The sequence below is a fragment of the Theropithecus gelada genome, chromosome 8, assembly GCF_003255815.1.
Source record: "Theropithecus gelada isolate Dixy chromosome 8, Tgel_1.0, whole genome shotgun sequence".
Classification (NCBI taxonomy): Eukaryota; Metazoa; Chordata; class Mammalia; order Primates; family Cercopithecidae; genus Theropithecus; species Theropithecus gelada.
The window spans coordinates 65,154,326-65,179,254 of record NC_037676.1 but is presented as its reverse complement, the minus strand read 5'-3'; the positions used below and the strand labels follow the sequence as shown (position 1 = coordinate 65,179,254).

Here is a 24,929-nt window from a genome sequence, read left to right as displayed (position 1 = left end):
GCACCTGTAGTTCCAGCTACTAGAGAGGCTGAGGCAGGAGAATCCCTTGAACTCGGGAGGTGGACGTTGCAGTGAGCTGAGGTCATGCCATTGCACTCCAGCCTGGGCAAAAAGAGTGAAACTCCGTCTCAAAAAAAAAAAAAAAAAAAAAAAAAGAAAAAAACGTCAGACACAAAAGTAGACAGATTAGTGTTATGAATCTCTATGTATTCATCACTCAGCTTCAACTAAAATGAAAGTTATGCTATTAAAGTTTCACCTATCAACTAGCACCCCCATGCCTTTTTTGGCTAGAGTATTTAAAATAAAATCTCAACTATTATGTTCTTTCATTCATATCTCTATGCATTTCTAACTCAGTGATTCTTAACCAATCGACACTTGCCAGTATCTGGAGACAGCAATGGTTGTTGCAGTTTGGTAGGGAATGGTGTTAACATGGCATCTAGGAGGTACAGGCCAAGAATGCTGTTAAGTATCCCACAGTGGCACAGATGCATTGCAAAGAATTACCTCGTCCAGAGTCAAAAGTGTAGAGGTTGAAATAACCTGCTCAATTGGTAAGAATTTCTTTTCTTCTTTTTACCTATTCATTAGCATACCTATCAAAATTGACAAAAATTTCTTAACATCATTTAATATCCAGCCCATAATCACTTTCCCCAATCATCTAGAAATATCTCATTACAATTGGTTTGTTGAAATTATACCTTATATGTCTGGAAGCATCACTATGAAGTGCATATATTTATAATTTTCACTAATAACAAGGTAAATATAAAACTGATTCATTAAAAATCTTTCATAAGAATTCAAAGGATACAGAATTTTGTGAAATGTAGTATTTTTACTTAAGCGTCTTTTTTTTTCTTTCTATTTCTACCCCCCAGTCTATTATTTTATACACCAGTTGATACAGAAATAGTTTCTTTGGGGATGATAGATTACTTACACATTTTCTATGTAGTAAACATGTATGTGTATGTGTGTGGGTGTGTATCCAACTATTTGTTGGAGTGATTCCTATGATTGAGAACTGCCTGGGCCAAATTTATGCAAAAATCTACATTTTTGTGTAAACTCCCCATGACTAGGGTAACTTGCCCCAGTATTTGAGAATTCTTCATTTCCTAAAGCTGTACAAACATCAGATATCAGTATTTGTAAGCATCGATAATGTAATTTATAATGAAATTCTTTCTCAGCTATTAATGTTAACCATATTATCTTCATATAGCCTTATAACTCATTTGTGCTGTTCCATTTTCCTCTGTTCCTTTTATTTTCACTTCTCTTGTAATGTTAGTCTCTTAGTACTGATTTTTGAAGAGTTCATTTACAATTAAAGATATTAACATTTTGACGAGAATTGCAAATATGTTTTTTCTCATTCTTTTTACTGTAGTGTTTTATTTTTTGGTTATACAGAAGTTGTATATTGAAATATAATCTAGTTCTGTTTTAAAAAAAGTTTTAAAACCAAGCAAACCACATATACACAATGGTGTTTGACTATTGTGTCTCTTTAAATCAATAACAGTTTCCTTTCCTTTCTTCTTCTTCTTTTTTTTAATTTGCTTTATACTATTTCCCACATGCTAGATTTGGCTGATTGCTTCCTTGTGGTGAGGTTTAATTATTTATATATTTTTATAGTATCAGTCCAAGGTCAGGCTTGACTTTATGGCAAGACATTTTATAGGTGGTGCTGTGCCCTTCTTATTGTAGCACATCTGGGGACACATGTCTGGTTGTCCCACTTTTTTTTTTTTTTTTTTTGAGATGGAGTCTCACTCTGTCACCTAGGCTGGAGTGCAGTGGCACGATCTCGGCTCACTGAAACCTCTGCCTCCGGGTCTAAGCAGTTCTCCTGCCTCAGCCTCCCGAGTAGCTGGGACTACAGTCATGCACCACCACCCCTGGCTAATTTTTTATTTTTTGGTGGAGACAAGGCTTCATCATGTTGCCCAGGCTGGTGTCGAACTCCTGACCTCAAGTGATCTGCCCGCCTCTGCCTCCCAGAGTGCTGGGATTACAGGTGTGAGCCACCACGCCTGGCCTGGTTGTCCTACTTTTAATGATGCTATGATTGATCAATGGGTCTGCATAGAATACTTCAATTTTGGGGATCCATAACATCATTTCCTCTTTCTTTCTCTTTCTCTCTCTCTCTTTTTGCAGATGTTTGTAGATATGTTAGTAGTTACTTAAGGGTAACTGTCCTCAAGGCAGAATGGAATCGAGTGTTTCTTCTGATAGCACTGTAAATGTTTCTTTTTCTATTGCTTTTCTAATCACTTCTGTGTGTGTGTTTGTGTGTGTGTGTATGCTTTTTTCCTGTGTATTGTGTAATCTTTCCTGTATATTGTTTCTTCCCAGAACTTATCATAATATGGGGATTATAAATTTTTTTGATGTCAATATTAAGTGCAAAATATGTGTATTTAACATAAAATTTGGTTTATATCATTGACTTGAATTTTAAAATCAGAGGACACTTTCTCTTGGAAACAGGGTAAAATGACTTTATTTGTGTTGTTGATTTTTTTTCAGGGGGTGATGGTGGACCATATCTCCACATCACTGCCTAAGTCTATTTTCTTGCCATTGGCATCAATGGCAAATACCCAGAAAACTTCTGAGAAAGCCAGGAATTGATATTCTCCCTGGAGAACACTATTCAGATATGAGCTTTCTGAATTTGGAAAAGGGCTTTATGTGCTTCACAAAGAAGCATGAGAATCAGGTCCACAAATTTTAGGGGCAGAGAGTGAAGTCACAGGTCAAAGGAAATGATCTCAGTTTTCTTTGACATGTAACTGGTCACTGGTCACAGCAAACCCTCTTGCATGTTGCCAGTTGCACTATTGGTGGCATCATTCCATCCTAACAAAGACAGAGGTGCACAAACCGCACACTACAGTGATAAGTCTGAACTGCATAAGCTGTATAAACAGCCATTTCACTGCTACATGGTCAAATAAGTATACATCAGGATGTGTTCTTACAGTATTCTGTGACATGGTACAACCATTCTTATGATGCATCAAAAAGTTATTAATGTCAGTGACAAGGAGAAAGAGGTCCGAAGCTAGTGAGAACAACGAGCCCTGAGTGCCACTGCACTGGTGCTAAGTAAGGCAGGCACACAGGGAAGCCCATCTCTCCTTTCGGGATAACTAAGAAGGCGCTGAGTGCATTACAGCTGCAGTGCTCTTGAGACAGCCCGGGAGAGTTAATGCCTCACAAAGTCCCTTCCATTTCCAGGGACTGATGGTGAGCCTCAGGGATCAGAGTTCCACCTTTAGTAGTGGAAACAGTGAGACAACCACTGATATGAGCGGATCGCAGTCACCTTATAGTCACATGCCGCAGGGGAGAGATGGCAGGCAGAATTTGACATAGCTCAGCGTGCACTCTATCTGGATAAATATAAGATGTGAAGGCTAATCAAGGACAAATGAAAACAGTATAAAGATACAGTGATTCTATTCCTCTTTAGGTGCCTCCAGCTACAGTTTACTAACATATGGCTGGTGATTGTTGGTTTTTAAATCAAGGTTTGAAAGAACATTACTCCACCTTCCCACCAACTCCTACAGACACACACACACACACACCCCCTGATTTGTCCTACTAGCTGGTGCTTAATGTCGATGCTGTAAATGCAAAATGGCCTGACATCAACTTACATATGGGGGTACTAATGCAAAACAGCTATTCTCAGGAAAGAGCAGAAAGAGGTGACCACCTCTGCATCTGTCCTACAGCCTGATCATCAGAGGTGTGTTTCCTGTGTACCTGGATTGTCAGAGATAGAAAGCAGGCAGTGAAAGTACCTGTGGAGCTGGCTGCAGGGCTACCCTGAAGTACGGATTAGCTTTGGCTGTCTTCTAGTACTTAGTTGCAATAGCAGCCACTCAATCAGCAGTGGCCACATAGTATGTAGCAATTTTTGTGAAGAAAAATTAGCCTCCAGCAAAGGCAATCAGACAAATTAAGATACCAAAGAAAAGTCAAGTTTTCATCTGTAAGCCTTAGAAAAAGACTAGCTGAAAGGTATGTGGGAATCTCAGGTCAGCTTTTCTCATCAAGTCTTTCTTAACTGCAGTCATAGGCATCATCCTCATGGAAATTTCTAACATAATCAGATCTAGCTCTACCTTTACTGTAGAAGACAGTTCTGGAATTCCAGCTGCTGTCCTTCTTTGATAAACTGCCTTGCTCTAATTATTTTTATGTGAAGAATTACTGCTACATGGAGCTTAATCTTCCTGGTACCCAGTTGCTAACCATTTGGATGGAAATACACCAGTCATGATTTTGACAAACTTCAATTTGGTTACTCACTATGTTCTCTGAAATTCCATATCTCTTTGATAGCTGCATATGTTTATGCCATGCTATTTTTCTTCCCGAGGGGTAAATCTGCTTCTGTTAACCCTCTTCTCCTGGTGTTACTGCTGCCCCTACTGTAAGCTGATGTGTAGGTGTCCTCTTCAAAGCCACTGCTGACCACTGGGCTCTGCGTTCTTACAATAAGAGCAGTCTTTACTCTTTCCTTTCATGGGTGGTGCTTTCAGTGTAGATCCTGGTAGAGACTCCATGGCAGTTATGGTGAGACTTACACCTCCCTTGCTGGCAGTTGTGATAAGATATTGAATCCCAGCACAGATTACTCCTGACCTGTGTGTCACATGTCCACAGGCCAGACCCAGATAACCAACACTGAAAGCATCTCGATAGCTTTAGGCATAATGGTGGAGCCATGGCTGTTGCAGGTCTCTTAGGGTCCTCACTGAGAGCTGTCAAGACACCTGTTCTGCTTAAGCCTCTGCTTCCTGTCCATTCACTCGCTTTATACGAGAACTATGGCAAACATCAGATTAGGAGGTCATGGGCTTCAACTTTGTCTTCTCTAGAATGTCCAAGCGAATCAGCCTCCATGCTGGGGATACCTGTTTTCTTCTGCTGCTTTTTTTCCTCTTAAAGACTTAATATTTTAAGAGCAGTTTTAGGTTCACAGCAAAATTGAGAGGAAGGTACAGAGATTTCCCAAATGGTCCCTGCCCCTGTCCCTGCCCTTGCACAGCCTCCTCCATTATCAGCATTCCCTACCAGTGTGTTACATGTGTCACAACTGATGAACCTACATTGATAGAGTCACATGAAGCCTATTGTTTACATTAGGATTCACCCTTGGTGTTGTACATTCCATGGGTTTGGACAAATGTATGCTGAAATATGTCCATCATTCCAATGTCATACAGAGTAGTCCGACAGTTCTAAAAATCCTCTGTGCTTTGCCTATTCATGTCTGCCATCCCGCAGCCCTTCATCTGTTTACTGTCTCCATAGTTTTGCCTCTCCCAAAATGCCATATAGTTGGAATTATATAGTATGTAGCCTTTTCAGTTTGACCTCTTTCATTTCATAACATGCATTTAAAGCTCCTCCATGTCATTTCATGATGCCGTAGCTCATTTCTTTTTAGCACTAAATAATCCATGGTATGGATGTCCCAGAGTTCATCTGTTCACCTGAGGAGGACATCTTTGTTCTTTATCAAATTTTGGCAATTATGAATAAAGCTGCTATAAATATCCATGTGTAGGTTTTTGTGTGAACCAAACTTTTTAGCTTCTTTGGGTAAATACCAAGGAGCTTGATTGCTAGATCTTACCGTAAAAGTATGCTTAGTTTTGTAAGAAACTGCCAAAGTATCTTCCAATGTAGTTATATTTATTCTGCTTTTGATAAATTCTGTGTCATCTTTTCAAAGTAGCTCAATTGTTATTTCTCCGGGAAGCCTTTCCTGCCAAGAGAGAGTTAACTATTCCCCCTCCCACATAAAATTTCCTTGGAGATAGATATTGTTTTGCACCTACCTTTTCTATGTACATCTCCCCTCCTAGATTATTGGCTCCTAAAGGTCAAATCTCAAGTATTATTTATCTTTATATCTCTAGCACTTAGGATGTGCCTGGTGTGCATACTGTAGGTAATCAATCAGTGATTGTAAAGTGAATTAAACTGATTGATGTAATCAGTGGGCTTTTTAAGCTTGATATCATTACTTTAAAAAGGAAGAAACAAAACATGAAAGACCAAATGCATCTGTGAACCACCTTACCCCTATCCCAACCCTACTTCCCATATACATATTCACATACAATTTGACTGTGGACACTTGAAAGGTGCACTTTGTGGTTATGGAGCATTGACATACTCAAACATGAGAATTAAGGCTTCCTGTGCAATTCTGCAGTATTACCTAGGAATGAGCTGCTGGCTGGAAACTCTGCATATGGAGTTCAAAGCTACCTGTTCACAGACATGTGCCTGGGAATACGCTAAGGATTCTTCTGACCCCCTTAATAAAGTGGCTTCCTCACAACACCTGGCTTTCTACTGAATGGTGATAAAAGAGGCTTAATGAAAGTCAAAGCCAGCATTCATTCCCCTCTCTAACAATTTTGCACAGAAGGTTGGCTTTTTCTCCAAGCTGTTGCTCGGTAGTGATATGGCATCATTGGGTTCAATGGAATTCAATATAACAGCCTTATTAAAAGAAATCAAGTAGACTGACAGAGGCAGATTGGATAAATGCTGAAATATTTGCATACTGGTGGAGAGTACAGATACTGACCTCTTAAATTGTTTCATGCACAATGATTTCAATTCAGGCTTAGTTTGATCTTTTAGATTTTTGCTTCCTTTATGGTTGAAAGGCATTTCATATTCATCTGACATGGTAATATGCATAATCTGTCAAAGCAGAAGCTTGTTCTATTGCTTTCTGTAGAGAATAGCTTGTAGTTTATGCTATATTCAGCAATCCACTGCTAGGTCAGCAGTGAACAAGGATGCTAAGAAAAGCCTTGGAGCAGACAGCGGAGCTGATCAAAGCCTTTTAGGTGATCTTAAAAGTATGTTTTAGGTGTTTTTGATTCACAGAGATGGAAGTGACTTTAGAGAACATAAGTGGAAGTCGCTTGCCTCTGGGTCATGCCACAGAACATCCTTTTGAGGTACATAGGTACATGGGCATCCAGTTTTTAAAAGTCATTCAAGAAGAAAATTCCATTATCAACATTTATCAAATGGAGTTGTTAATAACTTTCCCTAATAGAAAGATCTCTCTTAAATTGCAGCATTTTTCATATTGCAATTTCTCTGCTGACTTTTTTTTTCCCCCACAGTGGAGATGAAAGAAACCATTCATCATCCTCTTATCACATAACAAATATATGAAGGCTCTCTAAGTCACCACTAGGCATTGTCTTCGTTCTTTTCTCACTCCCAATGCACCAATCACCTTGATTATTGTCACAATCCCTGACAAGTTTCCCAAATCTACAAATATCAACTTTTGGAACATATCGTTTATGAGCACTTAGTGGTATGAGTAATGAGGTGGTGACTGCTTGGTTCTGGAGGGTTATATAGGGTGAATGTTTTTTCCAAATTGGATTTGCTTTAAGAAACCAAAATTTATTTAAACATCTATCATATGACAGGCACAGTGCTGATTTGTGCTGCCTGTGAGCTATGTTTACTTTAGATCATTCTACCAGAATGAAGTTAATTCAACCTGGGGAGGTAGAGGAGTCAGAGTAGCCTTCTCAGAGCTTCAGTCCTCACAGACACTGGGTGTAGGGGCTACATAATTGGGTAAGAACCACTGTGGCAAAGAGGCAGCAGATGAAGCTTTTCATATGTGTTTATTATACAAGCGACTATTTTACATAATTTCTTCTATCACCATGGAATTACAGAACACCGAGCTGAAAGAACAAAAGATCATCTGAGCAAGTCCATCATATCAGGTTGGGTGATAGTTTGCCACCCAGGAAAGATCTCAGCTCCACAACTTACTAATAGTGGAACTTTGAGAAAGTTGCCTAACCTCTATGAACCTCAGTTTTCTTATTTATAAAGTGGGAATATTAATTAGCACATTGCAGTGTTTTCATGAAGATTCAGTGAGATAATATATGCAAGTGTGATAGTTATTATTAATTTATACAGTTTTATATGTGCTACTTGGAATTTTCTAGGAATGGAGTCACTGTTATCTATTTCCGTGTTTCCTAGTATTTTATTAATCAGGTGACTAAGATTTCTTTCTTGTACTCAACTGAAATCTAACCAGTTTTGGGTGGTTTTGTTGATGCTGACTTCCTTCCATGTCCTCTAAGAACATAGAAAACTTGTTTCTGAACTTGTTAGTCAAATGTTTGAGTACTAGGAAGAGTAATGGGCAACTTTACATGTACCATACACACATTATCCAATTTAATCTGTTTCCCTCCTGTGAAACCATAGTATGGTGATAGAACAAGTCTTAGAGACACTGAGGAAGGTGTCTGGGTGTCACATAGAGGGCCTGGATTCACTGCAGGTCTTTCTCCCCTTTTTACTTTGCTGTGCTGCCCCAGGACACATATTCAGTCTTCACTTCTGCAGATTAAATAATCTCATTAAAAAAATTCAGTAACTAGCTATTGATAAGGGGAATAAGATAAAACTATTGTTTTTGAAATATAAATAATGTCACCAGCTTCAAATCCTTTTTGGAATGAATAATAATAATGGTGATGTTGGGTTACATGTGAAAGGTGTGCTTTAAATATGAGTGGAAAATTAAACCAATGATTAGTAGTAGTAGGTTCAAATTATTCCAGTTTTGGTTAGTTTTTGCTGAGTTAGAAGGATTAATATTTTCCATATCATCACACCTTTACTTACTGGTTTAACAGGCTTTAACTCAACATGATCCTGGTAGTAGGAGTGTGTATCAAGTCCACCTATGAAATCAACTGAAAATATAACATAGGCCAATATGAATAAGTGTGTGAAAAATACACATAATATTAATGTTTCAGGTAGAATGCATAAGAGCAAGTTTAACAAAAATATCCATTCACCATAAAATGAAAAAATATTTAGCAAAAAGGACTACTAAAAATATTGTCAATGAGCCAAAAAGAGGAAATTTTAAAAATACACAAATAACCTGGATTCATAGGATCTGAAAAATAAGTTGTTATTGGTTTCAGTAAAAAATGAAGTAATATTAAATAGCATGAGATTTTAAATAATGTGTTTGTCCTTAGGCATACAGACATGCCCTTTCTCCTTACATATCAAAAGATATACTGTCTCCTCTTGCTGCCAGAATCCTTTTTGTTTCCTTAAGAATATGTATTGAATCATTAGAAAGGCATTTGAGAAGCCACACAATCTATCTCCATGCCTTCTGTCCCCAAGCCACCCCCCAAAAATAAACATCTGCCTTTTGCAAAAGTTTTGTTTCCTGCCTAATGGCGGAGTAACTGGCTGTCTGTATAGACCTCTCATCTTTGTAATATTCTTTACAGTTTCTTTTGGTTTTGATCAAAGCCTCAATCTTTTCTTCTCCCAAATCTAGTGTACATATATGATCTTTGTTTCTCCTGTTTCATAGTCCATTAAAGATACTAATTACTTTAAACCAAGCTTTGGTTGTATTATAGCACTCTAACATTAACAGGCATACAGGCGTGTAGGAAAACTGAACTCTCAAGAGTGTGTGTGTGTGTGTGTGTGTGTGTGTAAATGCCAAGCAAGTTTGCTAAATGGAGGACATGTGTAGTATGTTTTAGCCCAAATATTTGCCTCCATACAGAGTATCAGTTTTTGGCAAAAATTTTATAAAACAAAACCCATAAGTAGTATCTGTTTATGATTCTTTTCACCAAATACAGACACTACAAAATTCTAAGTCTTCTCAAATCAACTTCTGTTCCTTCAGGTGCAGAAAATACATTTGTCCAATTAAAAACTGGGACTCCATTCTAAAATGTCCTTTCTCAAGTCAAGATATCTCAAAGGGAAATTATAAAATTAAAACATCAATTATTGTGCAACATTTTGAGTTCTCATTTGTCTTTTGCTTTTGTGAGGATATAGTTCAATGTTTTCTGTAACCTTTCAATTATTACAATTTATGAAGAGTTTTGAAAGTTTTTTTGGGGGGTGCTTTGGTTTGTTGAATAATCAATTTAAGTTTTGCAATTGATCTTGAATGTAATGCAACTAAAATGTAGAAGATTCGTTTATAAAAATACAGACATTTTAAGAAACTTAGGTTGATTTACAAAGTAGTTTTTCAAAGGCCGAAATAGTCAGAACTCAGATTGATAAAGGGAAGGGAAGAGAGAAAATGTATTCTTTTATGTTGAAGTTCTTTTTGTTTTCAACATTGGCCTCATCACAAAAACATTCTATTTTATTTACTCTAAATGTGTGTGTGTGTGTGTGTGTGTGTGTATATATATATACACACACATTTTGAAGACACTTAGAATTTCTGTTTTCATCAGTAAAATAGTGCTGCTTTATTAGGATGCAATTGTAAGTTTCTTGTGCACTTGAATTCCAAATACAGTCCTGCTTCATGTATTTTTTAACCTAGTAAGAATATTTTTTGTTGTTTTTTTAAGCCATATGTTGTACTTCACAAAATTTGTATTGTATTATTTCCACAAAATAAATAAATTTATCTTTAATATTTACTACTTAATTAGATTATTACAGGATTTAAAATAATATCAGAGTTTTGCCTTGGACAGAATGAACATCTAAAAGGCTTATGTTCGCTGGTCACGGTGGCTCATGCATGTAATGCTAACACTTTAGGAGGCAAGGTGAGCAGATCATTTGAAGTCAGGAGTTTAAGACCAGCCTGGCCAACATGGTGAAACCCCGTTCTATTAAAAATTAAAAATTTAGCTGGACATCGTGGCACACGCCTCTAATCCCAGCTACTCGGAGGCTGAGGCAGGAGAATTGCTTGAACCTAGGAGATGGAGGTTGCAGTGAGCCAAGATCATGCCACTGCACTCCAGCGTGGGCGACAGAGGGAGACTCTGTTTTCAAAAATAATAAAAATAAAAGAAACAAAAAATAAAATTAAAAAAAAGGCTTATGCTAAGCCAGGTGCAGTGGCTTATGCCTGTAATCCCAGCACTTTGGGAGGCCAAGGCAGGTGGATTGCTTGAACTCAGGAGTTTGAGACCAGCTGGGCAACAATGGTGAAACCCCATCCCCATTAAAAAAAAAATTCAAAAATTAGCTGGGTGTGGTGCCATGTGCTTGTAGTCCCAGCAACTTGGGAAAATGAAGTGGAAGGATGGTTTGAGCCTACAAGATAGAGGTGGAGGTGGCAGTGAGCCCAGAATGTGCCACTGCACTCCAGCTTGGGAGACAAAGCCAGATCCTGTCTAAAAAACAAATAAACAAACAAATTTAAAAGGCTTATGCTAATTATATGAATTGGATTAAAAAAGTAAAATCATTTAAATAAGTTAATTGGTGGTCTGTTGAAAGCATCTGATAAACTAATATAATTCCAGTACTATAAACTGGTATATAAGACTGGTATCATTATTTTAACTCTGAGAAATTCTTCTCCTAATGTGTCGGTGCATTAACCTACACTTCCAGCTGCTCGCCACTGACCCTACCAGCTGGATATGGTGGGAAGAGTTGCTGGTAGGAGCAGTAGATTGCAGTGCCTCTCCCACATCCACCTGAGACTGGAAGGAGTTGGCCATCTCCACTACTCCTACTGAAGTAGGTATCTTTCTCAGGGATCAGGTTGCATACTGCCTTTGAAAGGAAGATGCTAGTTATGTTTTGTCTTTTAAGTTTTGGAGAAAAGAGAGTGGTATTGTTGGTTTTCTTACAGATTTAACCATACAGTTAAAAGAGAATTCTAAAAAAAAAAAAAAAAAAAAAAGGATTCTGTTGATTGCTCAGGCATCTCACATATCTTGATAAGACTATGATAGAAACGGGAAGAATTGCCTACATGCCCATTCTAGATTTTCCTAATACAACTATCAATAGTAATATTTCATTTGAAAACTAAAAAATGCAGGACAAAGTCTAAACCAGATAAAGTGCCAGGGCAATTTGTGTAAGTAAGGACTGTTTTAACCAAATTAGGACATCTGGTCCCTGCAATTGATGGCACTATAAATCAGCCACACCTATGTGTTTTTTCTTTCTTTCTTTTTTAAATTGTTATTTGTTATTTGTTTTTTTCTTTCTTTTTAATTGTTATTTGTTTTTCGGCTATACCTTCTCTGCATATCAGAAACTTAGCATGATGTAAATGTTGTAGACTCTAGAAATAAAATGTCACATATAGGTAAGACTTAAATTATCAGATTCTAGAACTAGACAAGACTACCAAAAATTTAACTATTAAGGAGGAATCATTGAAAAGTTAAGTAATAAAGAAACTGAAATATCAAGAATTCTTCATGGATGGGACAGAGAAATGAGGCTTTTTGGCCACGGAAGCCACCAAGTCCTCAAGATGAGGATGTTTTCATATTAAAAAATAGTTTGTCATGCATGCATCAATATTTCCCATTTGCTAGAGTGGGATGACAGTTCAAGTAAAGGGGCAAATGAAAGTGTACACAGAGGGCGAGTTTACAGATTATGAAAGCTTTTTTAAAATGACATCAAGTGCTTTAAAAATGAAGAAATTTTAAAAATAGAAGACTTAACAAAAGACTTGAAAACAACTCATTAGGAAAGACCTTCAGTTTTTACTTATGTTTGGGGAAAGGCAGTCATATTATACCGTTAAGAAAGTAAAGCAACTCTGCATTTTAAAATTCACTTTCTTGAGAAAGATAGGAGAAGAGAAGATGCTGAATTAAGTACTTTCTTCAGTGGAAATAAGGGTGTAAATTTCAATGAAACACGAAAATAAACAGAAAAGGCATGGACAGGTTTTCAGAAGTACTAGAAAAGGAAGATTGGAATAAAAACATCCAAGGAAATCTGTAGTTATAACAGCAAGAACACTATACAGGGATCTTCAGCAGAAAAGATGGAGCAACAGAAGGAAGCATCAGGGCACAGCTTGCTGGGAGCCTGCAGGACAGTGAAATTGAGTTCCATGTGCTTTGATTATTAGATCCTGGAAGTGAAAAATATATTTTAGAAAAAGTAACAACACAATTAAGAGTTGGCATCAACTGTCCAGAAAAGTCAGCCACACAGAGGGCCACTCTCTACACCCATTCTCAGAACCTGAGGTGTTACCATCAAAGATCCCCTGGGGAGAGCCTGTAGCCAGGAAATCCCTTTGTTTGCAGTCCTTTCAAATCTTCTTGCTGTGCCAACTTCCAGCAGCACAGCCAAGCAACTTCTTGGAAGAAATAATATTACTTGTAACAAAATATCTTTGTGGTTACTCGCTCTAGCCATCACCAATTCCTGACAAGGATTCTCACAGAACCGAAGAAATTACAGAGCTACTTTAGATTTATAGCAGCATCCTACTGTGCAAATACAGACTTGTATTCTACTTGTAAAAAATACACCACCAATAGCAACTGTTCTGTTTTCTACGGGACACTCTGGGTCACAAACGAAGTTTCCATTAGATAATTCAGTGCCACTGATTCAGTTCCCTACTCAGCCATGGCAAACCTGATTGACTTTATGCGGAATCAAAGGGGAACTCAAGGCAACTGATTTTCCTTCATCCCGTGCTGCTGTTCAGGAGGCAACATGTGCAAGGTGGCTGGCTTTCAACCCGGCAGCTTCCTATGAGAAATAGTTCACTACATGTCATGTGAAGTTGAAGATGTAGCCCTTCGGGGGCTATGGGAAGAGTCACCCTCAGCTCTGAGAAATTTCCCGTGCTCCTCAGAGGCAGTCTAAGTGCTAATGTTTTCCTTCTCTTATGGAAATGCTTGCTGCTTATTGTAAATCCAGAATCGATACTTGGATTCTCCTCTGTGGGCTGGTGTCTATTTTCCTGTACATTCATGCACATCTCCTCAGATTTTCAAGATTCTGCTGAGCTGAAAGCTCAGAACATAGGCATGAAGATGTGAATTAACACCATTCGATGAAGAAAGAGAGGTTGGAATTGGGCAAATCCAAGCGATATCTTCTTTTATCATCTAGACATTACATTAGTAATGCCTCTGGTTTTATAAAGTATGGCAACTTTACACAATTTAAATTTTAACTTATTTTTCAAGTCTGATCTTAAACATATTTTCAAATTTGATAAGTACTTTGTTTTCATCTTTGAAAAGATACTTTTAAGTTGTAAATCACTTCTAATACACAGAAAAGTGTAGAATATAAAATAGCAGATGCTTGTGTTTCCTCTTTAGGATTAAATATTTTTTGCTATATTTTCTTCAAATTTCTTTTTATTTTAAGAAATACTGGCCAGGTGCAGTGGCTCACACCTGCAATCACAGCACTTTAGGAGGCCGAGGCAGGCAGATCATGAGGTCAAGAGATGGAGACCATCCTGGCCAACACGGTGAAACCCCGTCTCTACTAAAAATACAAAAATTAGCTGGGCAGGGTGGTGTGTGCCTGTATTCCCAGCTATTTGGGAGGCTGAGGCAGGAAAATTGCTTGAACCCATGAGGAGAAGGTTGCAGTGAGCCGAGATTACGCCACTGCACTCCAGCCTGGGCGACAGTGAGACACTGTATCAAAAAAAAAAAGGTGTACCAAATCACAGATATAGGTAAAACTCTCTCCTTCATCCTCTTGACTTGATTTTATGTATCAGGCAGATCTTGTTTTGAATTCCAGCTCTACACTTATTAGCTTTGTAACTGTGGGCAAATTATTTAACTTCTAAGTGGCAGTTGCTCATATGGGCAAGCTGCTTGTTCTAGTTATCTATTGCTGTATAGCACACAACCACATAATGGTGTCTTAAAACAATAATCACCATTTGTTTTGCTCATGAATTGGTACATCTGAGCAGAGCGTAGCAGGAAAGGTTTATTTTTGCTAAACAAAATGTTAGCTGGGGCACAAGAGGCTGCAGTAGCAGCTTATGAGGTGGTGCACTCACATGGCAGGCAAGTCAGGACAGGCTGTTGGCTTTTTGCTTAGCTAGGGCTGAGGGCTGGAGACCTTGTTGCTCTCCACAAGGGCCTCTCCATGTGGCCTGGGCTTCCTTGCAAGATGGTAGTTGAGTTTAAGGGTTAGTAACCAAATATAGCCAGGCAGAAGCTGTGTCGCCTTCTATGATCAGGCCTGAAAAGTCACTGAGAGCCACTTCCACCAAACTCGATTAGTCAGGACAGCTGCCAAGCCTGCCTGGGCTTAAGAGGCAGAACAGCAACTCCACTTCTTGATGGGGAAGTTAGGCAGGAAATATTGTTGTGACCATTATTAGCAATTAAATTCTTCTACAATGGCTAGTACTAATAGTGACTTCCAATGGGTTTACTATGAAGACTGACAAGAAAAACGTATACTATATGCAGGATAGTGCCTGGCTAGCCCTTGGAAGGAGCTCAAATATATTAATTTAATTCTTTTTCTTCACTAGAACTTTAGTTCATATTTGTTTCCCCAAAGCAGATGTCACGGGACTGCGGAAGTCCTAGGCATTCAGCAAGTGTTTGCTTTTTCAGTGAAGGAGGGGAAGGGGTTAATAATTGTAAGGTTTTGAGAATATTTAGTCATGGCTCTTATTATCTTTAGGATCACAGATCTCTTATAATCTTAGAAAACTTGAGGAACCCCTTTGTAAGAAAGTGCACATTTGGCCGGGTGCGGTGGCTCACGCCTGTAATCCCAGCACTTTGGGCGGCCGAGGTGGGTGCATCACGAGGTCAGGAGATCGAGACTATTCTGGCTCACATGGTGAAAGCCCGTCTCTACTAAAAATACAAAAAATTAGCCGGGCGTGGTGGCGGGCACCTGTAGTCCCAGCTACTGGGGAGGCTGAGGCAGGAGAATGGCGTGAACCCAGGAGGTGGAGTTTGCAGTGAGCCGAGATCGTACCACTGCACTCCAGCCTGGGTGACAGAGCAAGACACCGTCTCCAAAAAAAAAAAAAAAAAAAAAAAAGGTGCACACTTCTGACTTCTGTATCCGTTAAATGATTTTATTTCATGGGGTTCATAGCCCATTGCATTTATGGACTCCAGGTTAAGAGCCTCAGATTGAGACTTTTGCCTCTGACTTGGATATACTTAAAGTGAAAACATGCCATTTCCAGTGAGCTCAAGCCGTCATTTATGTCCCATGTTTAACTATATTCACCAAATAATTAACCAGGATGTAGGCATTTTGTTTCACTCCAGCTATGTTGCACACTGCCTCGTCACCGAATTTAGGAGCACAGAGCCCCTATAACATTGTGTTTAGGTCAGAGAAAAGACAAGACTCAGGAAGCTGAGGGACAATTAACACATTTATTCTGAGGTTGCTTTCTAGTCCATCATTGTTCCTGCTATGTAGGTACTAGGCTTTTCTAATCAGCATTTATTTTACAAGTTGCCAAGTCCACCAATAACGTCTTAAAGAAACATCTGAAGAACTCAAATATTGGGGCAGTTACACTGTGATTTGCTCGTTCCGTGATATAAATTCATAAGGAAAAAGCTGGGGAAGAGGCTTGACATCAACTTAGTTCACACAGAGAGACCCTTCAAAGACTGCAGAGAGGAGTTCGCAGCACCCCACCATAATGAGGGCTTTTAGGAGAGACCAGTTATTTCAGAGGTAGCTGGCAATTAAACCCTGCTGCTGTTATGAGAGAATGAGCTACTCTGCAGTGTCACTGATCTGTTGCTGTCTCCTGTCTGAACAATCTGAGCATTCAGGAGGCACGGCCTGCTGTGTCAAAACACAGGCCACAGTTGGGGCTACTTATGGCATACCTAGTGGCCGCCAGGGCACCGTGATGGGTCTGCTGGGCACAGTGGACTTCACAGTGCCTTAAAACGTTGCTTATGTTCTGGGGGTGGTTGGGGCTGTGCTACCCCCGCCTGAAATAACTTTGTGACCCCGAAGAGCTGTCCAAGTAGGCAGATGATGCCCGAGTGCCAGCTTTATGACTATTTATGGTTGTTCTCTTTATGCTTCAGGAAATTTAAAATCTCCTCCACCTTTCAGAAGGCATGTGAAATTGAAGAGAAGCACATGAGACCAATGAAATGCTCCATGTTAAGCCAGTTCCAGCTGAAAGAATAGAATATGCAGTCCCAGAGGCTGCATTGTCCAGATCAGAGTTTCCCAACATTTTTTACCTCTTTCTACTCGGCAATACTATGCAAAATGGATGCTTCTACTCTATCTTGTCCCCCTCAGTCTCAGGTACTTATGTGAAGAACTGATACAGTTCAATTGTCCTTGATGGCAACTTGTTCTGACAAACACTGAGTGCAATCCCCAAGAGTCTGGAGGGTCTGGAAGCCTCCCCAGCTCTGTCTCGGATCCTCATTCTTCCTCATTGTGAGGAGTGAGAAGGGAGGCAATAAGAGACCCGTGGTCTTCAAACTGGAGAAGATGTGCCCCAGGTGAATGTAAGACCTCACAAATGGTGTGTAGGCATGGCAGAGTGTTCAATTTCAAGAGACTCAATTCCAAAATTTATGTGCCTTTGAAAAAGTATGGCCATTCTGGACCTTGCTTCTTTCATTCCTTTCTATAATCATCTTCTTTCCACTTTGCAAGGAGAGGTATTTATCTCAGCCATCTGGAACCTTAGCTTGGTGCATCATCCTGGCAGAACAAGCCTTTGGGTCACCAAACAAAGTGGTAGTTTTAATTTTGTATGCTGATACTAATAAAGTAATAGCTACTAATAAAAAGGTAGCTGGCTTTCAATCTTTTGCTTCCAAAAAAATTGAAGAAGAACCTCATCACTAGTAGCACTTTAAAAATAACTTTAGATGATAGGTCACCATGTATTTTTGGGCACAAAACTCAGCCTCTTTATCTACAGGGTCAACCTTCTGCACATGTTGTATCTCCTTCCCTGCTTTATTTTTTTCTCTTTTATACTTGTCACTATTTACTATGCAATATTGTATATTTTACTTAAAAAATGCATGTGTTGTCAGACTCCCTCATTACAAGTTAAGCTTCATAAGGGAAAAATCTTTGTCGGTCTTCTATATAGTTTTGCTCCCTGCTATAACCCTCAAACCTAGAACAGTGTCTAGTACAAAGCAGGTCCTAAAAAGTACTTGGAGAAGGAGGGAATTTTAAAAAATTGAGTGACATTGTTACAGCAAATTTCTTCCCATTGTCCTATTTTTTCTGTGAATTTTTCTATAAATAAATACTAGCACCAAATATTGGAAGTATTTGAGGTAGCCCATCATTCTAGCAATAACTAATATTCATCCATGAAGACATGAACTGATTGAAACAAAACTGCTGCATTCATTTCATTAAGAGGTGCTTTTCCAATAAATATTTCATTTTATGTTTAGGACTTATTCATCAAGATTTGTAATAAATTTATGTTTGCTCAATCATGTTGATGGCCAATAATTGAAATTATATTCCCATCCAAAGAAGAAATTAAACACTTAAAAATTTCCAGTTTACAGGGAAAATTAATTTTTTGGGGTGAATAAATCTGAAAAGATTTGCAAGCCACCACACTGATTTCAGTAAAATGTAATTGAGAAAAATGAAATATGTCTAAATGAATGGGAGAATATAAAAGATTAATGGATTTTGAAACTCAATATTTTAAAATACCAATTGATCTTTGGAGCAATTAATCTATGAATTCAAAGAAAGCCCAATAAAAATTTCAGCAGTTTAATAAAAATGCTGATTTCTAAAATTTGTGTGAGAAGGCAAAGACTCAAGATAAGACATTGAAGAAGAACCAAGTTGAAGAACTTATACTACCAGATATCAAGACTTTTTTCAAGTAAATTACAGTAATTAAGAGAGTATGCCATTACGTAAGAAAGAACAATAGATAAATGAAACGTATGCCATTACATAAGAAAGGACAATAGATAAATGAAACGATAGAGTTAAAAAATAAATCTACTTGATTTATGACAAAGGTGTCATCATAGGACAACAGGGAAATAATAGTTTTATATATATGTTTCAATGGGTTTTGGGCAAACAGGTGGTGTTTGGTTACACAGGTAAGTTCTTTAGTGATGATTTCTGAGATTTTGGTGTACCAATCACCCAGGTAGTATACACTGTGCTCAATGTGTAGTCGTTTATCCCTCACCCACTCCCACCTTTCCCCCCATTTCCCAAAGTCCATTATGTCGTTCTTGTGCCTTTGAGTCCTCATAGCTTAGCTCCCATTTATAAGTGAAAACATACAATGCTTGGTTCTCCATTCCTGAGTTACTTCACTTAGAATAATAATCTCCAATTCCATCCAGATTATTTTGTTCCCTCTTATGGCTGAGTAATATCCCATGGTGTATATATATATATATATATTTTATACCATATAAAAATATACCATATAAATGTAAAAAATAAATATATATATTTTTAAATGTTTTCTTTGTGTGTGTGTATATATATACACATATATATACACACATAGATATATACATATATATACACATACACACACACACACACACACATAAATATATGCCACATTTTCCTTATGCACTTGTTGACTGATGGGCATTTGGACTGGCTCCATATTTTTGCAATTGTGAGTTTTGCTGCTATAAACATGCATGTCAAGTGTCCTTTTCATATAATGACTTTTCCTCTGGGTAGATACCCAGTAGTGGGATTGCTGGATCAAATGGCAGATCTATTTTTAGTTCTTTATGAAATCTTCACACTATTTTCCATAGTGGTTGTACTAGTTTACATTTCCACCAGCAGTGTAAAAGTGTTCCCTTTTCACCACATCCATGCCAACATCTATTCTTTTTTGATTTTTAAATTATGACTATTCTTGCAAGAGTAAGGTGGTATCACATTGTAATTTTGATTTGCATTTCCCTGATAATCAGTGAGGTTGAGCATTTTTTCATATGTTTGTTGACAATTTGCATATCTTCTTTTTAGAATTGCCTATTCATGTCTTAGCCCACTTTCTGATGGATTTGTTTGTTTGTTTTTTTCCTGCTGATTAGTTTGAGTTCCTTGTAGATCTTGGAGATTAGTCATTTGTCAGATGCGTAATTTGCAAAGATTTTCTCCAGCTCTGTGGGTTGTCTGCTTACTCTGCTAATTATTTCTTTTGCTGTGCAGAAACTTTAGTTTTATTAAGTCCCATCTCTTTATCTTAGTTTTTGTTGCATTTGCTTTTGGGTTCTTGGTATGAAGTCTTTGCCTAAGTCAATGTCTAGAAGGGTTTTTCCAATATTATCTTCTAGAATTTCTATGGTTTCAGGTCTTAGATTTAATTCTTTGATTCATCTTGAGTTGCTTTTTATATGTATAAGGTGAAAGATGAGGATCCAGTTTCATTCTTCTACCTGTGAGTTATCATTTATCTCAGCATCATTTGTTGAATAGGGTGTCTTTTCCCCACTTAATGTTTTTGTTTGCTTTGTTGAAGATCAGTTGGCTGTAAGCATTTGGCTTTGTTTCTGTGTTCTCTATTCTGTTCCATTGGTCTATGTGCCTATTTTTATATCAGTACCATGCTGTTTTAGTGACTATAGCCTTGTAGCATAGTCTGAAGTCAGATAATGTGATGCCTCCAGATTTGTTATTTTTGCTTAATCTGGCTTGGGTGTGTGGGCTCTTTTTTTGGTTCCATGTGGATTTTAGAATTTTTTTCTTTTTTTCTTTTTTTTTTTAGTTCTGTGAAGAATGATGATGGTATTGTGATGGGAATTGCATTGAATTTGTAGATTGCTTTTGGGAGTATGGTCATTTCACAGTATTGATTCTATGTATCCATGAGCATGGGGTGTATTTCCATTTGTGTCATCTATAATTTCTTTCAGCAGTGTCTTGTGGTTTTCGTTGTAGAGGTCTTTCACTTCCTTGGTTAGGTATATTGTTAGGTATATATGTTAAGTGTGTGTGTGTGTGCATATATATATATATATATATATATATATATATATATGGCAGCTAGTGTAAAAGGGATTGAGTTCTTATTTGATTCACAGCTTCATTGCTGTTGGTATATAGCACTGCTACTGATTTGTGTATTTTGTATCCTCAAACTTTACTGAATTTATTTATCAGTTCTAGGATCTTTTTGGGTTAGTCTGTAGGCTTTTCTAGGTATATGATCATATCAACAGTGAGCAGTGATGGTTTGACTTTCTCTTTACTAATTTGGATGCCCTCTATTTCTTTCTCTTGTCTAATTGCTCTGACTAAGACTTCCAGTACTGTGTTGAACAGAAGTGGTGAAAATGGGCATCCTTGTCTTGTTCCAGTTCTCATGGGGAAAGCTTTCAACATTTCCCCATTCAGTATAGTGTTGACTGTGGGTTTGTCATACATGGCTTTTATGACCTTAAGGTATGTCTCTTCTATGCCAATTTTGCTGAGAGTTTCAATCATAAAGGGATGCTGGATTTTGCCAAATGTTTTTTCTGCATCTATTGACATGATCATGTGATTCGTGTTTTTAATTAATTCTGTTTGTGTGGTGTATCACATTTATTGACTTGTGTATGTTAAACCATCTCTGTGTCCCTGGTATGAAACCCACTTGATTATGGTGGATTATCTTTTTAATATGCTGTTGGATTTGGTTAGCTAGCATTTTGTTGAGCATTTTTGCATCTATGTTCATCATGGTATTGGTCTGTAGTTTTTGTTGTTATTATATCCTTTCCTGATTTTGGTATTAGGGTGATAGTGGCTTCATAGAATGATTTAGGAAGAATTTCCTCTTTCTCTATCTTGTGGGATAGTGTCAATAGGATCTGCACCAATTCTTTGAATGGCTGATAGAATTCAGCTATGATTCCATCTGGTCCTGGACTTTTTTACATTGATATATTTTTTAAAATTATCATTTCAATCTTGCTGCTTGTTATTGGTCTGCTCAGGGTTTCTAGTTATTCCTGGTTTAATCTAGGAGGGTTGCATATTTCCAGGAATTTATCTAACTTTTCTAGGTTTTCTAGTTTGTACACATAAAAGTGTTCATAGTAACCTTGAATAATCTTTGTCTGTGTTATTCTTTGTAATATCTCCCATTTTGTTTCTAATTGAGCTTATTTGGATTTTCTGTCTTTTCTTGGTTAAATTTGCTAATGATCTGTCAATCTTATTTATCTTTTCAAAGAACCAGCTTTTTGTTTCACTTATCTTTTGTATTTTTTTTTCAATATATTTGGTTCTGCTCTGATCATCGTTATTTCTTCTGCAGGGTTTGGGTTTGGTTTGCTCTTCTTTCTCTAGCTCCTTCAGGTGTGACCTGAGATTGTCTATTTGTGCTCTTTCAGACTTTTTGATGTAGGTATTTAATGCTTTAAACTTTCCTTTAGAATTGCTTTTGCTGTATCCCAGAGTCTTTGATAGGTTGTGTTACTATTATTGTTCAGTTCAAATAATTTTTAGGTTTCCATCTTGATTTCATTGTTGACCCAGCAATGATTTAGGAGATTATTTAATTTCTATATATTTACAGGATTTTGAGTCTTCCTTTTGCAATTGATACCCAATTTTATTCCACTGTGGTCTGAGAGAGTACTTGATATAATTTCAATTTTTGTAAATTTGTTGAGACTTGTGGACTATCTTATGGTCTACCTTGGAGAATGTTCCATGTGCTTATGAATAGAATGTACATTTTGCAGTTGTTGCATAGAATGTTTTGTAAATATCTGTTAAGTTCATTTGTTCCTAGGGTATAGTTTAAGTCCATTGTTTCTGTGTTGACTTTCTGTCTATATGACCTGCCCAGTGCTGTCCGTGGAGTATTGAAGTCCCCCACCATTATCGTGTTGCCATCTATCTCATTTCTTAGGTCTAGTAGTTACTATTTTATAAATTTGTGAGTTCCAGTGTTAGATGCATATATATTTAGGATTGTAATATTTTCCTGTTGGACTAGTCCTTTATCATAATATAATGTCCCTCTTTGTCTTTTATTTATTTATTTTTTTATTTATTAATTTTTTTTTTGAGACGGAGTCTCGCCCTGTCGCCCAGGCTGGAGTGCAGTGACCGGATCTCAGCTCACTGCAAGCTCCGCCTCCCGGGTTTACGCCATTCTCCTGCCTCAGCCTCCCGAGTAGCTGGGACTACAGGCGCCCACCACCTCGCCCGGCTAGTTTTTTGTATTTTTTAGTAGAGACGGGGTTTCACCGGGTTAGCCAGGATGGTCTCGATCTCCTGACCTCGTGATCCACCCGTCTCGGCCTCCCAAAGTGCTGGGATTACAGGCTTGAGCCACCGCGCCCGGCCTTTTTTTTTTTTTTTTAACTGTTGTTGCTTTAAAGTTTGTTTTGTCTGATATAAAAAACAGCTACTCCTGCTCACTTTTGGTGTCCATTTGCATGGAATATCTTTTTCCACCTCTTTGCCTTAAGTTTACATGAGTCCTTATGTGTTAGGCAAATTTCTTGAAGACAGAAGAGACTTGGTTGGTGAATTCTTACCCATTCTGCCATTCTGTATTTTTAAGTGGAGCATTCAGGCCATCTACAATCAACACTAGTATTGAGATATAAGGTATTATTCTATTCGTCATGCTAGTTGTTGCCTGAATACCTTGCTTTTTTTCTATTGTGTTATTGTTTTATAGGTCCTGTTAGATTTATGCTTTCAGAAGGTTCTATTTTGATGTATTTTGAGGTTTTGTTTCAAGATTTAGAGCTCCTTTGAACAGTTCTTGTAGTGTTGGCTGGGTAGTGGCAGATTCTCTCAGCATTTTTTTGTCTGAAAAGACTATATCTTTTTTTCATTTATGAAGCTTGGTTTGTTGGATACAAAATTCTTGGCTGATAATTGTTTTAAGGAGGCTAAAGATAGGACCCCACTTCCTTCTAGCTTATAGTTTCTGCTGAGAAATCTGCTCTTAATCTGATAGGTTTTCCTTTATAGGTTACCTAATGCTTTTGCCTCACAGCTCTTAAGATTCTTTCCTTTGTGTTGACTTTAGATAGCCTGATGACTATGTGCCTAGGCAATTATTTTTTTGCAATGAATTTCCTGGGTGTTCTTTGAGTTTTTTTGTATTTGGATGTCTAGATCTGTAGTAAGGCCAGAAAATTTTTCCTCACTGATTCCCTCAAATATGTTTTCTAACTTTTAGATTTCTCTTCTTCCCCAGGAACACCAAATATTCTTATGTTTGGTTGTTTAACATAGTCCCAAACTCCTTAGAGGTTCATTTTTTTCTGATTTTTTCTTTGTTTTTGTTAGATTGGATTAATGCAAAAGCCTTGTCTTTGAGCTCTGAAGTTCTTTCTTGTACTTGTTTGATTTTATTGCCGAGATTTTCCAGTGTATTTTGCATTTCTCTAAGTGTGTCCTTCATTTCCAGAAATTGTGATTGTTTTAAAATTTACGCATTCTATTTCTCTGGAGATTTTTCCATCCATATCCAGTAACATTTAAAAATTTCCTTAAGTGGTACTTCACCTTTCTCTGATGCCTCCTTGAATAGCCTAATAATCAACCTTCTGAATTATTTTTCTGGCAATACAGATATTTCTTGTTGGTTTGGATCCATATTGCTGGTGAGCTAGTGTGATCCTTTGGGGGTAGTAAAGAACCTTGTTTTGTCATATTACCAGAATTGTTTTTCTGGTTCCTTCTTATTTGCGTGGACTATGTCAGAGGGAAGATCTGGGGCTCAAGTTCTGCTGTTCAGATTCTTTTGTTTCATGGGGTACTTGCCTTGATTTGGTGCTCTCCCTCTACCCGTAGGGATGGGGCTTCCTAAGAGCCTGACTATAGTGATTGTTGTTTCTCTTTGGGTCTAGTCATCCAGCAGAGCTACTGGGCTCTGGGCTGGTACTGGGGTGTGTCTGCAAAGAGTCCTATGATGTGAACTGTCTTCAGGTCGCTTGGCCATGGTTACTAGCAACTGCTCCAGTGGAGGCAGCCAGGCAGTGAAGTGGACTCTGTGTGGGACCTTGGTTATGGTTTTGTTTAGTGCACTGCTTCTCTTGAATGCCGGTTGTGCTGGCAGTAAAGTTGTC

At 37.9% G+C, this 24,929-nt stretch overlaps 1 protein-coding gene across 2 annotated transcripts in view; it reads right to left on the bottom strand.

Annotated features, from left to right (window-relative positions):
* NKAIN3 (sodium/potassium transporting ATPase interacting 3) overlaps positions 1-24,929 on the bottom strand; it is a 741,273-nt gene that overhangs the window by 40,042 nt on the left and 676,302 nt on the right. The window contains exon 6 of one of the 2 annotated variants that reach the window (XM_025394001.1): positions 8,752-8,822. The exons of the other annotated variant lie outside the window; for it this stretch is intronic. Within the exon in view, the coding sequence (XP_025249786.1) occupies positions 8,752-8,822 (71 nt within the window). The remainder of the gene's footprint in view (positions 1-8,751; positions 8,823-24,929) is intronic. 2 annotated transcript variants of the gene reach the window in all.